The sequence below is a fragment of the Symphalangus syndactylus genome, chromosome 17 (assembly GCF_028878055.3).
Source record: "Symphalangus syndactylus isolate Jambi chromosome 17, NHGRI_mSymSyn1-v2.1_pri, whole genome shotgun sequence".
In the NCBI taxonomy this organism is placed as follows: Eukaryota; Metazoa; Chordata; class Mammalia; order Primates; family Hylobatidae; genus Symphalangus; species Symphalangus syndactylus.
In genome coordinates this window covers 41,235,596-41,256,249 of record NC_072439.2, presented here as the reverse complement: position 1 = coordinate 41,256,249, position 20,654 = coordinate 41,235,596, and the positions used below count along the sequence as shown (strand labels likewise).

The following is a 20,654-nucleotide window of genomic DNA, read 5'->3' as shown; positions in this document are numbered from 1 at the left end:
TGGCTTCAAAACCTGTGTGACTTTCATTACCCAAATGAAACATCAAAAAAGGAAAGAAAAGAAGACCCAAAGATCCAGGGTACCAACTCAAGAGGAAAAAGATGTTGGGGACAATTCTTGAATTTTCTAGAATTAAAGTGTTTCCAAGGGATTTGAGGGAACATTCATTTATGTGGTTGGAAGTCACCAATTAAATGCCCACCAGTCTCCAAGTAAGCCCACCTTCAACCCATACTCAAAGCACTACAGAGCTCTGATCCAGTCACTGTCATCTTTAAAAACCTTCTAAAACGCTGCTGCTTCAGGACATTCTTCCAAACACAGCATGTAATTTTTCAAACCTCATTGCCTTTTATGCTATTTCTATTACCCCAAATGCCTTCCTCTACTCTTCACCCAACAAAAAGGTGTTCATTCTTGAAGAGTTGGCTTCAAACTTTCTTGCAGAGAAGTCCTTGCTACTAACCTCTCAGGCCAAACACACCATTTCTCCTCCCGGCTCCCATCCATTTCATTTAATGTAGCGCTGAGCAAACAACATACATACTCATCTGTTTTCTTGCTAGAATGCAAAGGCCTTTACAATACTGCAATCCAACTTATATTCCTGAAGCCTAGCACAACATCTAGGAAATATATTTAATTTAAGTAGCAAATTACTAAAATCCTCTTTAAGGGCTCATAGCAAAATTAAAAGGAAGGCAGGTGGAAGAGGAAGGAGGGAAGGAAGGAAGGAGAAGGGGAAGGGGAAGAGGAAGGAGAAGGAGAAGGGGAAGGGGAAGAGGAAGGAGAAAGGAGGGGAGGGGAGGGGAGCGGAGGGGAGGGGAGGGGAGGGGAGGGAAGCAGAGGGAAGGGAAGGGGAGGGAAGGGGAGGGAAGGGAAGGGAAGGGAAGGGAAGGGAAGGGAAGGGAAGGGAAGGGAAGGGAAGGGGGGAGGGAGGGAAAAACTCACAAATGCCTTCTCTCATAGCCCAGTAACTTTTTTTCTCTAAGATATATCATTCACTCCTTACTTTGTACTAAGGTGATTTATGTTTTACTCTCTTGTCAATGCCCTACACATACAGACCTATAAACCATCTCGAAACAGGAAACCCATTTTATATTCTCTATTAATTATCCAGCACTGTGTTCTGCACATGTTTGTGGAAGGAATTTTCCTTGGAGGATCCAAACTATCCAAGCTGACTTTAGGCATATGGTGCCATGAAGAGAGAGATATATAAGAAAGTGAATCTGAGAAAAGAAATAAATGCCAGCAAAAATAAGAATTAACTTCTTTAAATCCTACAGAGTCATTCTCTTTAGAATATTCACACATATTTATGAAAGTAATTTCAACTTCATGACAGGAAAATACTACTGCTCACAGATATTTATTTTTATATTTAAATAATAAAGAAGAAAATTCAGAATATAACTAAAGATTATCAAAAGCATAATTTCTTATCCCTGCAATCTTTCTCTGATCATCTAATTTATAATAAATGCAGTGCATTATCAAAACCAAATTATTCAAACTGTTATTTTAGAGTAAATGAACACCACTGCTACCACTACCATGAATCCACGGTGTAGCCAAGAAATTAAAGCAGGCACTGTGGAGGCAGATTTGGAACTGTTTACCAGGAGCTTGTTCTTAGGCAAGTTACTTAATCCCTCAGTGCCTCAGCTTCTTACTTGCACAATGGGAATAACATTAGAACCTACTGGACTTTTTCATAGGTTGTCATAAGGATTAAATTGTGTAAAGTATTTGGAGCAGTTCCCAGGTGGTAATGAGCATGGTAGAAGTGTTTGGTTTTGTTCGTTTTCTGTTTGTTTGTTTGTTTTGTTGGTTGGTTGGTTTTTGTTTTTTTTTTTTTTTTTTTGAGACGGAGTCTCGCTCTGTCGCCCAGGCTGGAGTGCAGTGGCGCGATCTCGGCTCACTGCAAGCTTCACCTCCCGGGTTCACGCCATTTTCCTGCCTCAGCCTCCCAAGTAGCTGGGACTACAGGCACCCGCCACCACACCCAGCTAATTTTTTGTATGTTTTTTTCATACAAACGGGGTTTCACCGGGTTAGCCAGGATGGTCTCAATCTCCTGACCTCATGATCCACCCGCCTCGGCCTCCCAAAGTGCTGGGATTACAGGGGTGAGCCACAGTGCCCGACCAGTTGGTTTTGAGACAGAGTCTCGCTCTGTCACCAAGGCTGCTGTACAGTGGCGCAATCTTAGCTCCTGCAGCCTTGACCTCCTAGGCTCAAGTGATCCTCCCACCTCAGCCATATTTTATTTTATTTTATATTTTATTTTATTTATTTTATTTTATTTCATTTCATTTCATTTTGACAGGGTCTGGCTCTGTTGCCTAGGCTGGAGTGCAATGGTGCAATCTCAGCTAACTGCAGCCTCAACCTTGAACCTCCCAGGCTCAAGTCATCCTCCCACCTCAGAATCCCAAGTAGCTGGGACTATAAGCAGGTACCACCATACCCAGCTAATTTTTTTACTTTTTGTAGACATGGAGTTCTAACTATGTTGCCCAGGCTGGTCTTGAACTCTTGGACTCAAATGATCCTCCTGCCTTGACTTCCCAAAGCCCTGGGATTACAGGCATGAGCCACTCTGCATGAAGCTAGGACTACAAGCGTGTGCCATCATACGTGGTTTTTTGCTTGTTGGTTTGTTTTGTAGAAATGGAGTCTCACTATGTTTCCCAAGTTGGTCTCGAACTCCTGGCTCAAGTAATCCTCCCATCTCAACATCCCAAAGTGTTGGGATTACAGATGTAATGCCCGGCCTCTTATTATTTTTATTCAGACTTCACTATACTTTTTCCACTGTGATTTGATGAGTTTTACCTTGAGGTTTTTATCCATGCATTTGCATACCCAGTATAAACCTTCTATATTCTTCTCTACCAATCATGTACATTCCATTATCAAATTCTCTGCAGAAAGTCTAACACAACTCCACCCTTGCTCTAGATAGTCCTTCAATATGCAACCTCTTGGTAAATGAATAAATAGTCCTGATTACCTTATTTCGCTCTGGCACAAATAAGGCACATATGATAAATTCATCCACAAGATTGAATCAGCAGTTATTGTTTACTAGCTATAAACAACCTCTGACAACTGGGATAAATTCTTTAAATCTAATACATAATCCTTGGATTTAAGATTTTGTTTTAAAAAGAAAAGATAAAACTAAGCATATGAAGTCCAAAAGAATGTGGAAAGAGGAATAAAGTAAAAATCCTGCTGTGTAGAAAGATTTGGATAAATTGAAAGAACAGTAGAAATGATTTCCTGTGGGGATGTAGTGCAGTTGTATCAGGTTCTTTTAGGTATGTTGTTTCCTTAATGTGGACTTAGAAAGGGAAGTTTCTTTTTAGTTCTTTGGTATTTTCAATTAACATTAATGCAATAATCTGCATGCAAAAGATGCATAGTAAAAATGTATTAAATTATTGATGGAAAAATGTAATTATCTTTAATAAAGTGGAGCTACTATTTTAATTGTTGCTTGCTTAAAAGAAATTTGACTAAATTTAAATAATTAGATTGTTTATGTGATTTTAATGCATCAATGTAATGGTGCATGAAAATGGGTTACAAATTCTGTTTCTTTTTATGTTGATTACTAATTAGTATTAACTTAATCTTAACAGTCAACAAATTGATTTCAATCCATAGGCAAGTGGGATATTAAATATAGTAAGGTTTAAAAAGTAAATTATTGGCAAACATAGTACTTTACTGATTATTTAATAATGTGTATTAAATCACTACATAATTGCTTTGTTAGAAATATTAAATTTCTAGAAAATAGATATAGTGCTACCTGAATGCTAGTATAAACTCTAACACTTATACAAATAATACAAATCTGAAATATAAGCAATGAACTTAGTATTTATTGAATACACACTGTATGTAAAGCGATGAGCTAGATATTCTGAATGATACAAAGATGAACACTGTACATTGTTATTTTCACACAACTCACCAAGTATACAAGAGATATGTATATATTTTCATGGACTGACAAAAGAAGTAAATCTTAATTTTGTTTAGAGGTTTGGAGGTATGAGGAGGGCTTTAAAGAAAGATAATTTGAATTATATTTTGAAGGGAGAGCAGAACAATCAGATAGATATGTGTTTACATGGTTCAGGAGGGAAGAGAGAAGGAAAGAAAGACCAGTGTTACACAACTTTGGCCAACAGCAACTCATGTCAGTGTGAATGGCACCGACAAAAGTGTGCCATCCACAGCCTGCATAGCCATGTGTGGTAGCCCTCAGGGGAGAACTTTCTAGGCAGAGAAACTAAAACCATGGAAAAAAATGGTTAAAAAATTATCAAAACATTAGAACTATGTGTTATGTGGAGTGTATCTGGAGAATAAGCTGTAGAGATGCCTACTAAGGGACACATTTGAAAAGTTATTTATCAACTTAACAAGGTAAGTAAACAAATGAAATGAAAGATTAGACTGGATAACACCTAAAGGACCCTATTACTTCTGGAATTCTATAAATCTACTACAAGACACAAACAGTTGCAATAAACTGGTAAATTTCTGTAGTGAAGAATAATATGATGTAAGTAACAGATACACAATGGCAGGGCTCTTACTTACATTCTACAAGAATAATGAGCAAAGACACAAGTGAGGCCTTGAATATTCACCTGACAAATTAAAGAAGATCCCTCCTTTGTTTGATTGGCATCTGCTCCCAATAGAAGCAAGCATTCAACCATGATGCTGTTATTCTGATCACACGCTCTCTCGAGCATCACATTTTTTAAGTCATCATCCATAGCTACTTTTGCAAAACACTTGCAACAGAGGTTTAGAAGCTAAAAAGAGTGGAAATGAGAATTAGAGTCAGATAAATACATAACATTTAGGATGCAAGTGAAAAACACTGTACCTGTTGATCCTTTTGTTCCATGTTATTGGAAGACATTTGATGGAATATTAATAAGTCAAATGAATGATGCACCAGCAGCTTAGAAAAAGATGCTGACAATTTGAGGATTGCTAAGATTGTCTGAAATCCCTAAAAGTATAAGAAAAAAATAATAAAATAAGCAATTGTAGGCAAAAAGAATAAAGAGTATAAAGCAGAGAGAGTTTGTATATGAAACAATACCTAGGATGTTCATTTAACTATAGATATATTGAGTTGGTGCTTTAAAGCATTTATCCTGTAAATAAATACTCCCTCTCTCTCTCATGACTAAGAAATATAGCAGGTACAAAGAATAAAATGCTAGTTAACAAACCATTCAGTAGCAAAGCAGGAAAAAGAACTAATCCCCTCAAATTTGGTTTTCAAAGATGCTTGTCTAAAGCCATGGTTATAGGATGAAACCCAGATATTAAACAGGACTAAAGCAGTTGGATCAGCAGAACTACACATCCAAACAGGTCAATAGAGTAAAAATTTTTATTATAATATTGAACAGCAGGTTCTCTAGAGAGCCTAGCATATCCCCCAACTTTTTGTGCTGTATTCTGAAAGGTTTACCTCAAAAAGGCTAGTGTGGACTTCTAGACTTCATTTATGTTGAGTGTATTTGAGAAGCACTGAGGGCCCTCTGAGGATTATATTCTAATAATAAGTTATTTATAAAGAACATCATTACTTTTTTAGAACCACCTTAAGCACATCCCCAGAGTCTGTCCTCTTCACTCATATGATGTTTTAATGAAAGATTGGGCTTTTGACTTTAGTATTATTTAGGTTGGTTAAACCCACCAAGGATCATCTTAACTTTTTAATGTTTTATTACCTCTAATACTACATATTAATAAAATTGGCCAGGTACCGTGGCTCACACCTGTAATCTCAGCACTCTGGGATTGCTTGAGCCCAGGAATTTGAGACCAGCCTGCACAATATGGCAAAATCTTGTCTCTATAAAAAATATTTTAAAATTACCCATGCATGCACCTGTAGTCCCAGCTACTCAGGAGGCTGAGGTGGATCACTTGAGCCCACCCAGGAGGATGGGCCCAGGAGGCAGAGGTTGCAGTGAACCGAGATTGTGCCACTGCACTCTAGCCTGGGCCACAGCGTGAGACCCCATCTCAAAAAAATTTTAAATTAACTTAACTCATCTAAATATTAAAATTATTACTTTGAACTCTTACGATTCTGAGTATCTACGAATACTAATATTTGATAAGCAAAGTAGCCTTAATTTATGTATGTCTGAGGGACAAGTGATCTACCTGCCTCTAGAGCAGAGGTCCCTGAAAACAAGTGAATGCTACAGCAGAGCAGGTCATGCAAATGTGCAGAAAGTACATCATTCAGATTAAAACTTTTAAACACTGAACTGAAGGCTGGGCGCAGTGGCTCATGCCTGTAATCCCAACACTTTGGGAGTCCGAGGTGAGCGAATCACTTGAGGTCAGGAGTTTGAGACTAGCCTGGCCAACATGGCGAAACCCCATCTCAGCTAAAAATACAAACATTAGCCGAGCATGGTGGTGCACACCTGTAGTCCTAGCTACTAGGGAGGCTGAGGCAGGAGAATCACTTGAACCCAGGAGATGGAGGGTGCTGTGAGCTGAGACTGCGCCACTGCACTACAGCCTGGGCAACAGAGTGAGACCCTGTCTCAAAAAAACAAAACAAAACAAAACCCTGAACTGGACAAATAAAATATGTTGGCAGGCCAGATTTAGTTCATAACCTCCACTGTACAGATTCTAAAATTTATGCCTAGATGAATTAATCCAGAGTAACTGAGAGTTCCATACCTGCACAAAATCCTTCCCTTTCCCTAAGATTACTTTTAATCAATCGTATCTTGGTTTAATCAGCCTAGCCTGAGGCACATTATGAAAAGCAGTTATAAAACACATTGTTGTTATTAATCTAAGAATTTTGTATGTTCATAACTTTATAGTTTTTAAAAAAACTTTACACATATTCTCTCAATTACTGATAATGTCTGTGCAAAGATTAGAGACCAGGTATTTTTATTCCTGGTCAATGCTGCCAGTTACAAAAAATATTTCCTGAGTCGGCTGGGCACCTTGGCTCACACCTGTAATCCCAGCACTTTGGGAGGCAGAGCAGGACACATTGCTTGAGACCAGGGAGTTTGAGACCAGCCTGGGAAATATGGTGAAACCTCATCTCTACAAAAAATACAAAAATTAGCCAGGCATGGGAGTGCATGCCTGTAGTCCGAGCTACTCAGGAGGCTGAGGCACGAGAATCACCTGAGCTCGGGAAGCAGCGGTTGTAGTGAGCTGAAATCTGCCACTACACTCCAGCCTGGGTGACAGAGTAAGACCCTATCTCCAAAAAAAAAAAATTCCTTCGTAGTTTGTGAAAGTTGCAAACTCCGCAACCAAGGCAGAAACTCTTGAAGAAAAACTATTTGTTTTGCTACAATTTAAAAACAAAACAAAACAAATTTACTTCTTAATCTCCCGTGAACTAACTCTAGGCCAGTATCTTGAATTCCTTATAAAGACTGTTATTATATATCATGTTTTAAATTTTGCTTGGTGAAAAATGTTAAAAACATTTTTTCACTGCAAGGAAAAAAATCAACAAGCAAAATTACTAAAGGTAAGCAACCTGCAATAAAACCCGGAGAGTGACAAACTTTGGAATAGTTATAAATTCTATTTATCTAAAATCTAAGCGAATAAACTCAGCTAGCTGGGATTTCTTAGCACATTCTCTGAACTTTTATGGGCAAGATAAATGGTGAATAACCATGCTGACTTTAGAGATTTAATAATGAAACACCAGATCTTTAGAGATTCAATCCAATTTTCTTTGCTTGTATAATAAAAATACTACAAAATGATAAACGGTTTTCCATTAACTAGAATACCCTATTCATGCAAAGTGGGAATTACACAAACTGCTCCAAAAGTGAAATTTGCACAAGTTCCCAAATTCTTTCCAAGATGATGCACATACTTTAGTCTGTATTTCAGCAACATCCTTAAATCGGTATAAGCTGGAAACCAGAATTTTTGCCAGCAGATGTCCAGTTCCTATGCATAAATTCTTCTTTGCAATCAAGTATCCTATAAGACTTAAACCCAGACACTGAATTTCTAGGAGAACAAAAAAAAGAATTGTTTTAAATCTCAAAACTGAAGAAAAATATTTAAAGACATCCAGTCACCAGCTCATGCCCTACAAAAATCTATTCTAAATCCTGAATTCAAATTGTACTGACCTTGGTCATCTGGATACATCTGCAGTGTGTGAAGCACTGAATCCATAGCACCTTCCAGGGATAACATCTCTAATGCATCAGGAAAATGTGCAATAGAAGAAATTACTTTTAATCCACATTTCTGAATCCCAGGATTTCCAATGAACTAAAATCAAAATAATACTTGCTGTTAGAAATGAGATCTTAATATTTACCTTAGTTAAGACCAGTTATAGATTGACACAATATAAATCAAGTAATCCAAATACAAATTAGTATCCTTGATTTTGTTTTTTATAACATTAATTACTTTTATTTATTATGAAGAATAAGAGTTAGCATTTTTACAATTAAGGAGAGCTTGTTCTGTGCCAGGCATTGTAATAAATACTTTGTAGGCATTTTAATTTCATAATCTCATGAAATCCATACTGATATCGCTCCCGTTAGAAGATGAATTCACTGAGGGTTAGAATGGTTGAGAACTATTCTCAAAGTCTACACAAACTATAAATTGCAGAGATGAAACCAAACCAAATATGTTTGACCCCAGAGTCTACATACTTGACCAGTAAAACGCAATGCTGCCACTTAACAAATAAAACATTGATAATTATTCTTTACTGCAAGTGCTTTGCATGCCTTATTTCATCTATCCCCTCGACAGCTTCATGTAATAGGTTTGCCAAACTTTAAAGATGAAGAAATAAGAGCTCAAGTCACAGAGCTAATATGCACTGGGCCTGGGACTTGAATATAAATGTGTCCACCTTAGAAGCCCAGGATCTTAATTACAACATCATCCAACCTCTTTAATCTGAATTTCCTCCAGATGATTTGACACTATAAAGGTATTTTACTAGAGGTCACTTCTTTGTCCAGGCCATCCTACTCATCAGCCAAGAAGAAAACACAGCATACATCTAACTCTCATTCTGGTCATCTCTGCCTTTTCACACACAAGCAATACACGCCAAACAAACATCTACCTTGATATGAATGCTCAACTCATAGCTTTTCTTTCAAAAATTATAGTGCCATCCTTCTCAGGAATTTTGTTTTCATTTAAATGATGTTTTGCAGACACTAGTTTCATGGTACCTCCACTCCAAAGACGTGATGGACTCCACCACAGATAATCCAAAGAGCTGAAATAGCTTCGAGCCAGACGTCTTTGACCAAAATCTTCTGCCTTCCAAGCTTCCTCATTTCGGTATGCTCAGTGAACAGATTTCCATCCCTTTCTCAGTCTAGTCCCCTAATGCCTCTCAATTATCTTTATTCAGTATCTTTTTTATAGAGGCTGAGGAGAAGCATCAGTTTCTCACCCTGTGTCCTTCTACTTCACACTTTAATTGCTCGGCTTGGACATCATTTCATATATCATCTTCATAAGACATTGTCTCCCTTGACATTTTTGTTTCCTGTCACTGTTTCCAAAAGCACATCAGCTTGGAGGCTAATTAAATTTAGGTTTAAATTATGCGAATCTGAGAACCATTATATACATCTGAGAACCATTAAATGAATGAAGTAACAATTACTCAGTTAGACAATGACTACTAAGATGTGGTAAGTTAAAAAGTGGAACTTTTATTCAAGAAATATAAAGAAATTCAAAGTTTTGCCAAGTGAAATTGGAAGGCTGGTTTGGTGTGTGTCTCAGCTTCCTCATCTCTAAAACAATTCTAATAATGTAGGGTTGTTATAAGCATGAAATGAGATAGCTCTGTCCATGGAATAAACCTTGAGAGAGTAATGATCACAGGTCAGGCCTTGGGCTAAGCGCTGTCCTCAGAGATGGAAAACTTAAGAGTTAATGAGAGACTTTCCCTTAATCGGTCCTCTCTTTCCTCAAGCTACCATTTTTCCTTTATTTCTAAACTTATTAGTAGAAAAGTCGACTCCCACTACCTCCACAGTCACCCTACCCTTTAATTTCATATAATCAGACTTCTTTCCTTACTATTCTGAATTTGAACCATTCAAAGAAAAAAGTCCAATAACAACTTAATTGGTGCTTTTCATCCCTTAATTTCCATGACATCGTACTCCCCTAATTATTCTCGATCTTTAAAACCATTCCTTTACCCATCTCCTTTACAATGTCTTCTTTTACCTCCAAACCCTGCCCAAAGTTCTTTCTATCTTCTATTCATGGATGGGATTTCATACACTAATATGACTTCAAGTCATAGTAACAATAGCAGTGACCACAATAACGATGCCAAAACCGGTGTAGCACTCGCTCTGTGCCAGACATTCTTTTAAGTACTTCATACGTATTCACCTACTTAATCCTCCCAAAACCTTTGTGATGTAGACACACTATTGTTGTCCTGAAGTACAGATGAAAAAAATTGTGACACAGAGACCTGTGAGCACACAAGTCAAAGCACAAGTTTAAATCTCTGAAGTTCTAAGCCCAAATTTCTTTTTGCTTGATACCAGTATCTTAAATTCAGATATTCAAGGCCAAAAGTTTAGTATCTTCTACAAAAAAAAAAGTCAGATTGTCATTCTGAACTTTCTGTTTGATTAATAGTACCAGCATTCCTGTTTGGCAGGCAAGGCCAGCTTCACAGGTGTGTATTTGTACAATCCTACATGGCTTCATGCTCACAGGGCACTTGCTTCAATGCTTTGTTGTCACCCTTGTAAAATCGTTAATAATTTTCAAACAAGGAGTGTTCATTTCCATTTTATACTACACCCCGAAAATTACGTATCCACTTCTACTCCCAAGCTCAAAGCGCATCATAGGCTTATTTTTATGCTAAAATTATATCATATTGATATTTATAAAGCACCTATTTCTGTCCTCAATATCTCTACATCTAACAAGCTTCTACTCAGTTACTGGTCCTTTTACCTGGAACTCCCCTAGGCTCTAACCATTTCAGTCCAGGTCAATGATGACTAATGACTTAGAGCAGGTAATCTCTGATTTGTCTATGCAAAAAGAGAATTCAGAGTATCACATGATAACACGCGATGGTGCATTAATAAACCGATAATTTTAAATATGAGCATTTGATTTTTAATAGCTAAGTAAATGTTTAAAAATTAATACTTATATATACATATATGTATTATATAGGTATGACTATCATGATATTTACAAGCCCACAATAGAATTTCCTTCAGTTATCTAACGCTCCATCTTGAAATAGTAATGTATTGCACTGGTGCTCAAATAGGGATTAAAGTCAATTTACTAGTGTCTACTTAGTAAGTGTTTTTCAAGTGAAACTCTGGAGATGCCAACAGAAGGATGGCAGCATCATACCACCTATGCTTTTTTACTCTCCAAGTTTTTTTCAGAGAATCCATAAATATTGAAATGGTTTCTCTAATGAGTGAACTAGCCAGCTCAGTGGAAAAATACTCACGCCGGCCTCTTTCCTAGCTACTAGGTAAGTAGATTAGCCAAAGAAAGGAAAACAGACTCACATTCCCAGATAATTTGTGTTTTGTTTTCTCCCTTTATCCTTTTTCTTTTATAAATGCCATCTCCGATTTTGATAAATAAGCTAAATGTGTGGAATGATGTCCCTTGTCTATGAGTAAGTGGCATGGTGATAAATATGGTCTCTGGATTAGTCTTTGAAAAATTAAAAGATTAAGGCAAAAGAGATCCAACATCATATGACTGATAGCCCCGAAGAAGACAGCTAAAATAATGAAAGAGAAAAATGTAGATATTTAGGCTGGTCACAGTGGCTCACATTTGTAATCTCAGCACTTTGGGAGGTCGAGGCAGGATTGCTTGAGTCAAGGAGTTTGAGACCAGCCTGGGCAACATAGTGAGACCCTGTCTCCATTTTTGTATTAAAAATAATAAAAATAAGTAAGTATATCCAGTTCTACTCCCAAACTCAGAATGCACCACAGGCTTTTTTTCATGCCAAAATTATATCAAATTGGTATTTATAAAGCATCTATCTTTATCCTTAATATCTTTACCATGTATATGTATATGTATTTGTGTATGTATATGTATATAAAGATGCAACTCAAGAAAACTTTCCAGGAAAAAAGTTGAATGGATAGCTAGAATGAGGATACCATACCCCAGGACTAACATTGAGATATACCCTAATAAAGTGGATGGATTTCAAGAGAAAAAGTCCTTTCAGCACCAGGCAAAAATATCCAAGCACTTAACAGTAAGAAACAAATGAAGCTGGCCTCAGACTTCTTCACTAAAATATTCAGTACTAGTACACAGTGAAATGCCTACAAACACTTCAAGGAAAAAAAAACAATATTTTACAACCAACAAAACTTTTTTTAAGAGTCCAAATATAAAGGCAAAAACAACAACAGCAAAATATAAACATTAAATATTCAAGGAATTAAACTTTTCTAAGAAATTCAGACAACTAAAAGATGAGTGGAAAAACAGTAACAAAAGGACTTGAGATGAAGACTGATTCCAAATAACGATAGGAGTAAGATAAACGCAAACCTAGAAAGCATAATTAGAAAGCTGAATATAAATATTATCTACCCTGCCAATGTGGAGTTAATTTATTGAACAAAAGTAGGTGGGAAAACAGGAGATATTAGAAGTGCAAATACTCTGATTTCCTCATCTTTCATAGCCAGGGCTCAAAAGATACTTTTAAATCTAATTATAATAACATTAACATTTACTGAGTGCATACTATGTGCCGAGCACTATACTGACACTTTTGCATGAATTATCTTATAAAAGCTTCAACAACTCTAAGTGAAAAATCAGTTATTATCTCCATTTTATACATAACAAAACCAAGACATTAAGTACTTGTCCAGGGTGCATAGTCTGTAGGTAGTAGTGTCAGATTTAAATTCAGATATCTTAATTCCAGGAACCACAAACTTAGCTATTAGAAAATTTTATATAGCTAAAGCTATAAAAACAAACATATACTTTGCTACAATTGGGTGACAAAAGTGAGGGAGCGGACATAAAGTGGCGGAAATATATTAATTTCATCCAAAAGTGTGCATAATGTGTCAACATACAGGAAGGAAAAAACGAATACCTGGGAAATACATTCGTACACATAGAAAATTGAAGATTTTTCCATAGCAGCACATTAGGAATCTCACCTCATTGTTTTTTAATATTTATGTAGGATGATATAATTTGGAAATGGTATAATTTATCTGATTAGTCTCTATTGATGGGTATTGTATTGTCAGGAAAGATTAATTAAGCTGCAGTAACAATTCTCAAAATTTTATAGGGTGCAAAAATAATAAGTTCCATTGTTGCTCATGCTACATATGTGTTGCAGGTCAGGAGGGGACTCTGCTTGTTGTAGTCCCTCAGGGACCTCTACTGATGGAGCAACTACTATCTCAAACACTGCAGGTCATCGTACCTGAGATAGTATTCTGCAAGATGCCTCACCAGCTATTCCCTCCACTTACGACTCCCTGACCAAAATTAGTCACATGCTTCAACCTAACTACTAAATACTATGCCAGAATTACCAGAAGGTGGAGAAATAAAAATATTTGGCAAACAGCATGAATGATTATCATGTAAGCATTTGGTTTGTTGCCACATTTTTAATTACGAATCATGCCACAGTGAACATTCATGTCTAATAATCTTTCTGTATGTGAGCAAGTATATCTACATTAAAAATTCTTAGAATGAAATTGCTGATCAGAAAACATGGAATTTTAGTTTTGACAGATATTACCAAATTTCCCTCCAACAAGGTGTTTCGTTGTCATTTACGTTAATAACAATTATAGTTGAAACTTTTAATATGTACATCTACCAATTTCATTATAGACTTTAAATCTCATCCATCTGTAATTTGTTTTGGCAAAAGGAGTAAGATAAATATTCAGCTTCCTTTGCTTTTCCCAAATGGCTGAAGAGTTAGTTGTTCCAACACAAGTAACTGAGTAATCTAGTTTCCTCCCAGCAGTCAAGGAATATCATAACATTACAAATTTTTATTTGAGTCTATTTCCTGAGCCACCCTTCTGTGGCACTGATCTGTCTCCCCTAGTGCCAGTATCACACCATTATAATTACTAAAATTGTGTAATACATTTGATTATCTTTTGGAGTTAGGCCATATGAATTAACACTCTTTTTTAAAATTCTCCTGATTACTCATATGTATTAATTTTTTCATACAAATTTTACACTAGCTTACTTAGTTCCAGAAAATACTATTGTTATTTTTACTAATGGTTCATAAATAGATCAATTTTCATTTTTAAAAATTTAGTCCTTCATCAAAAAAGATGTATCTTTTCATATATTCAACTACTCCTCTCTACCCCAAGCTTCATAGTTTTCTGCATATTCATCCTGTAAACCTTTTTAAAATTTTACTTATATGCAATTTGTTGTTGTCATTATTGTTGTTGCTTCTGCAGATGAGCTCTGTTTTTGACTACTGAAATCAATATATTCAATATTTAAGCTGAGTATATTTTGCTTCAAGGTTTTTGTGAAGCTCACAAGTTCTTTGATTTGTGCCCATTTCATCAGAAGACTGGTTTTACTTTACTGGATTTCCTCACTGAAGAGAACAGGACTGTCACCGCATATAAAACACAGATGCAGCCAAAATGTGTGGAGTTTATTTTCTGCTTCGCTCTCTGGAAACAATAACGAACAAATACATCGCTCTGGAACAGGTGACAAAGTCTTCATCTGTGGAAAAGCTAAAAGGATCAGGCATAAATGGAACATCGCTGTTCTAGACAGAGATTTTAACTTCAGCTTGAATTTTATTGCACTTTGATGTATCCAAACATGGATTCGCTTTATAAATACTCTTCTTAGTCTCTGCTTTATAAATCAGAGTTGAATCTCAAGTTCTACCTTATTTGGAACTCTGCTCTCCAAGTTTAAATGTATTAAAATGTAATTCATTTTATTGTGTCTGCAATCTTTGAACCTAAACCTCTGATGCTTTGTAATTACTGTAATTCAGAGTAAGACATGCAATCACAGGATTTTGGAGCTACAGTAATTGCTCTCATCTTTTAGAGCCATTTTCCTCAACCATGATGAAGGATTAGGGGAATTACAGTGGAGAGGTTTTTGAAATAAAATATTGTTACTTGTGTTTCCCCATACCTTAACTCCCCACCCCTGTCGATAATCAGTGCTGAGTGAAAGGCTGTGCGTCATTACTGAAGTACTGGCATGGGGGAAAAGCAGTGCTCAACCATTTCTTCTCAGATGGAACAAAGTGATTTTCTCCACATCACAGCATTTACCTGCTCTCTTGGCTCCCAACTGCTGAGGTTACACCTCACTTAGGCTTCTCTAATAACTTTAGAGAATGTTGGCTAACTGGAACCAGTTATCTATATGGCTGTTTTGGTACCTCTTCCACTTTTCACCAACACTCACCATGAATAAAATTAACTGTTCCCTCTTCTATGTACTTAGACTATGTTCACAATGCTGGTATCCCTCCTAAGTGCTCATGTAGAACAACTGGTTTTATGCACAGTTGTTATTCCTCTCACAATAAGGCAGGATAGGTATTAAAAGGAAGTAACCGTGTCCTCAGGAGGCAGCAATTGTGGCAGTCTTACTGTCAACATAATAAGTTTCAGCATTCGCACTGTAGTCCAGCTCATTTGAGCAAAGCTATCTCCAGTAGGGAATTGCCCCTGTAGGGAGCATACACATTGTTTTTTAATTACACTTTAAGTTTTAGGGTACATGTGCACAACGTGCAGGTTAGTTACATATGTATACATGTGCCATGTTGGTGTGCTACACCCAGTAACACATTTAACGTTAGGTATATCTCCAAATGCAGTCCCTCCCCCCTCCCCCCACCCCACAACAGGCCCCAGTGTGTGATGTTCCCCTTCCTGTGTCCATGTGTTCTCATTGTTCAATTCCCACCTATGAGGGAGAACATGTGGTGTTTGGTTTTTTGTCCTTGTGATAGTTTGCTGAGAATGATGGTTTCCAGCTTCATCCATGTCCCTACAAAGGACATGAACTCATCATTTTTTATGGCTGCATAGTATTCCATGGTGTATATGTGCCATATTTTCTTAATCCAGTCTATCACTGTTGGACATTTGGCTTGGTTCCAAGTCTTTGCTATTGTGAATAGTGCTGCAATAAACATACATGTGCATGTGTCTTTATAGCAGCATGATTTCTAATCCTTTGGGAATATACCCAGTAATGGGATGGCTGGGTCAAATGGTGTTTCTAGTTCTAGATCCCTGAGGAACCACCACACTGACTTCCACAATGGTTGAACTAGTTTACAGTCCCACCAACAGTGTAAAAGTGTTCCTATTTCTCCACATCCCCTCCAGCACTGGTTGTTTCCTGACTTTTTAATGATGGCCATTCTAACTGGTGTGAGATGGTATCTCATTGTGGTTTTGATTTGCATTTCTCTGACGGCCAGTGATGATGAACATTTTTTCATGTGTCTGTTGGCTGCATAAATGTCTTCTTTTGAGAAGTATCTGTTCATATCCTTTGCCCACTTTTTGATGGGGCTGTTTGCTTTTTTCTTGTAAATTTGTTGGAGTTCATTGTAGATTCTGGATATTAGCCCTTTGTCAGATGAGTAGATTGCAAAAATTTTCTCCTGTTCTGTAGGTTGCCTGTTCACTCTGATGGTAGTTTCTTTTGCTGTGCAGAAGCTCTTTAGTTTAATTAGATCCCATTGGTCAATTTTGGCTTTTGTTGCCATTGCTTTTGGTGTTTTAGACATGAAGTCCTTGCCCATGCCTATGTCTTGAATGGTATTGCCTAGGTTTTCTTCTAGGGTTTTTATGGTTTTAGGTCTAACATTTAAGTATTTAATCCATCTTGAATTAATTTTTGTATAAGGTGTAAGGAAGGGATCCAGTTTCAGCTTTCTACATATGGCTAGCCAGTTTTCCCAGCACCATTTATTAAATAGGGAATCATTTCCCCATTTCTTGTTTTTGTCAGGTTTGTCAAAGATCAGATAGTTGTAGATATGTGGCATTATTTCTGAGGGCTCTGTTCTGTTCCATTGGTCTATATCTCTGTTTTGGTACCAGTACCATGCTGTTTTGGTTACTGTAGCCTTGTAGTATAGTTTGAAGTCAGGTAGCATGGGGAGCATGCACATTTTGATTTTCCTTGTCCTCAGACTGACCTTTTGCTCATTATAATAGTAAAACACACACTCCTGGGTGGAGATTTCAGATACTTATGAGACATGCGATATATGAACAAGCATGTACAGCTACTGCACATGTGCACTCAGAGGACCACCCAGAATATGCTTACTAGTAACAGTTCTTCCCACCCACTTATGAAAAATCATGTACAACTCCCACAAAGGGAGTCTTCCTAGTGCCAGTCTATGCTGTCTCATCCTTACTAGCAAGCCCGCCCTGAATTCTGTCAGGGTATAAGTGTCTATTCCTCACTTAACTTGCAAAATATTTTTTTCTTTTGCAATAAATTACTCGATGCTGCATCTTCTCTGCTATGTGTCTCTTGTTTAAAGAAAAGAACCAAGGTTTCTCAACAGCCATCAACAACCAGCTTATGAGATTCAGGACAGAAGGGTATGAAGCATATTTATTTATCTTCTAAATGCCTAACCCCTTCCTTCCATATACTTATTTTCAACAAATATTTCTCAAGATAAACTTAACCCATTACAACATAAATTCTTGCCATACTCAAGGATTGTATTAAAGTTTGAGTATAAATGACTCAAACATATTATAGGCAGTGAGTGACATTATAAAGTTCAATTTAAAATGAATTTTTAAGGGAGATCTCTCTGGAAGCTACTTTAATTAATTTGTGACATTTATCAAAGTATATCAAATCACATGGAATCATTTCCACTAATTACTTTAAATAGGCTCCTCCTTTTATAAAAATGTTCACACTAATCATGTCTTTATTCTTAACATCTTTAATAAAGAACCAATTCATTTTATGCAAAATTTCCAAAACTTCTTAATTCCACCAATACTTTTTGCATTACACAATTTAAGTGTAATTCCCTTCTTCTCTTTTTCATACCCAGCATGATTTATTGATACTTTAATTATAATGTAGGAACATAGATATGTAAATGCTAAAAAATGGAAACAATGTATACCAAATCATTTCAGAGGTTATTTCTCCGGAGAACAATGAAAAGGAGCACATGGAATCAAAGAAGACTTTACTGTTTTTGTTTGTTTTTGTTTCGAGAGGAAGTCTCACTCTGTCGCCCAAGCTGGAATGCAGCAGCATGATCTCAGCTCACTGCAACCTCTGCCTCCTGGGTTCAAGCGATTCTCCTGCCTCAGCCTCCCATTTAGCTGGGATTACAGGCACGCGCCACCATGCCCAGTTAATTTTTGTATTTTTAGTAGAGACAGGGTTTCATCATGTTGGCCAGGTTGGTCTCGAACTCCTGACCTCGTGATCCACCTACCTCGGCTTCCCAAAGTGCTGGGATTACAGGTGTGGGCCACCGTGCCCAGCCGAAGATTTTACTGTTAACCCTGGTATGTCTTCATGGGCTAAACCATATACTATGAGACCAGAAAAGAAAGATAAATAGCCAGAGGACAGAAAGAGAAAACAGCAGCCAGAGTACCCGGCATGACTCATAAGGTCTAGTTGCACATCTGGCTCTTTGGTTCTCTTTCTGGTTGAGCAAACTAGAGTGGATTTATGTTACTGGCAATCAAAAGAATCTTGCCTACATCTATAATTGATAACACACTTAGCTGGACTTAGCTTAGTACATATCTTTTCACTTCCCACATCCCCACTGTCATCTTATGTCTCTAACCACATGACTCCCTCCTATCATAGTAAACGGAGAACAGAAAACTTAGACTGAAAAAGCCCCCCTGGTTCTCCAAATTTAATATTTTAGTTAATAGCATAAAGACAGAAAACTTATATTCAACATACCCTGTTCAAAGCTGCTAGGACCAGTTTGTGAATATCATTCTTGAAACACTGTTTTTTAACCACATTTAGCTTACGATGAAATTCTGTATCCTCCCTGGATTCTTCTGGCATGCCTAAACGCACAGATAAATAAATAAAGAAAGAATTTTCTTATAAACATTTGAGTTGAACAGACTGTTACTTTCTAGAAATTGTCATAATTAATCTCACAATATATGTGTTGTACTTTTTTCTAGTACGTTTCCTTATCAAAGAAATAACCAGAAATTTTAAGGAATCTATAAAAATAGTTCATCACTGAATATAAAATAAATATAATGTGGAAGAATGCTTACTGAATTTGAAGTAGTAAAAAATTATGATGGTGAAGAAATTTTCTGTAGCAAACAATCGCTTTTTTGTGTGAGGAGGCTGTGCTTTAAGATGCCGCAAGATTTTTATGCAACAATGGACAACTTGAGAATCAGAGTTATTTGGACTACAACATAAAAAGGTCAGAAATGAAATGTAGACAAAACAGAGTAGCTGGAATAATCGTAGCAAAAGATAAGATTTGAGTTTCAGTATTAAGGTGGTAGAAAACATGTCATTTTTTAGAAGTTCTGTAAAGGCTATATAATAGCATTGTTATTTTAAAAATCATATTCCTTATTAAGCTACACTGTAGCTGAACTATGCTAAAAACACTACAAGTCAAAAATGTGGTAATATAACATATAAGTAAAATTATTATGAATGAATAATCTTTTCCAAACCTGATTATAGACATAACTATTAATAAATGATCATTTATAATCTTCCACTTTAATAATCTGCATTAATATAAAGTATAAGCTGGCTACAGCAGACTTTTCGTTTGTTTAAGAAGCATTTGAATTCCAATTACATGCCAAGGATTTTGTTAATGCTTGGAATACTATGGTAAAGAAGGCAGCCTTGATAACCCTCCTCCAACTTTCAGTCCTTATTTTAAAATGTACTCAGAGAGGTTCTGACATTCACTGTAGCCGTGAGGTCTGGGGCAAGTCCCTTAAACTGTCTGTGTATCATTTCCAGTGACCAAGATCACACTAACTTCTGAGGCTGCCTATTACGCCTTAAGAAGATGTGACCACTAAAACTGGCCTGTTTGCGTAGTAAAAACATCATGCTACATGGAATGGGTCTTATTAAACCTCTTCCTTATATTAAGACCAAATGAACATTCCTGTAAATTTCTTCTCCAGTCTTTGTTCTATCACTTGAGGTCCTACTATTCAAATGGATATAATTTCCTTTCTACGTAACAGTCCTTTAGGTTGTGTGGACTGTAAATTTTTGAGAGCAGTATCCATAACCTCATCATCTCCCGAGACCTTAAGGATTCTAGACATAGTGCTTTAAATACAACAGTTGTTCAGAACAAGATTGTTGCACAAATATTTATTTTAAAATGCCTACTCTGGAGTCAGCCTGCATAAGCTGAAAATCTGGTGCTGTTATATCAGGCCTGACCTTAAAAATCTCTACAATTCTATGCCGCAGCTTTGTCATCCATACAATACCAA

At 36.7% G+C, this 20,654-nt stretch overlaps 1 protein-coding gene across 4 annotated transcripts in view; it reads right to left on the bottom strand.

Annotated features, from left to right (window-relative positions):
* LRRK2 (leucine rich repeat kinase 2) overlaps positions 1-20,654 on the bottom strand; it is a 142,701-nt gene that overhangs the window by 83,659 nt on the left and 38,388 nt on the right. For all 4 annotated transcript variants that reach the window (XM_055250254.2, XM_063620135.1, XM_055250253.2 and 1 more), the window contains 5 exons: positions 19,108-19,220; positions 8,214-8,358; positions 7,949-8,088; positions 4,925-5,053; positions 4,680-4,850 (listed from right to left, as the gene is read on the bottom strand). In XM_055250254.2, coding sequence (XP_055106229.1) covers positions 4,680-4,850; positions 4,925-5,053; positions 7,949-8,088; positions 8,214-8,358; positions 19,108-19,220 — 698 coding nt within the window. The remainder of the gene's footprint in view (positions 1-4,679; positions 4,851-4,924; positions 5,054-7,948; positions 8,089-8,213; positions 8,359-19,107; positions 19,221-20,654) is intronic.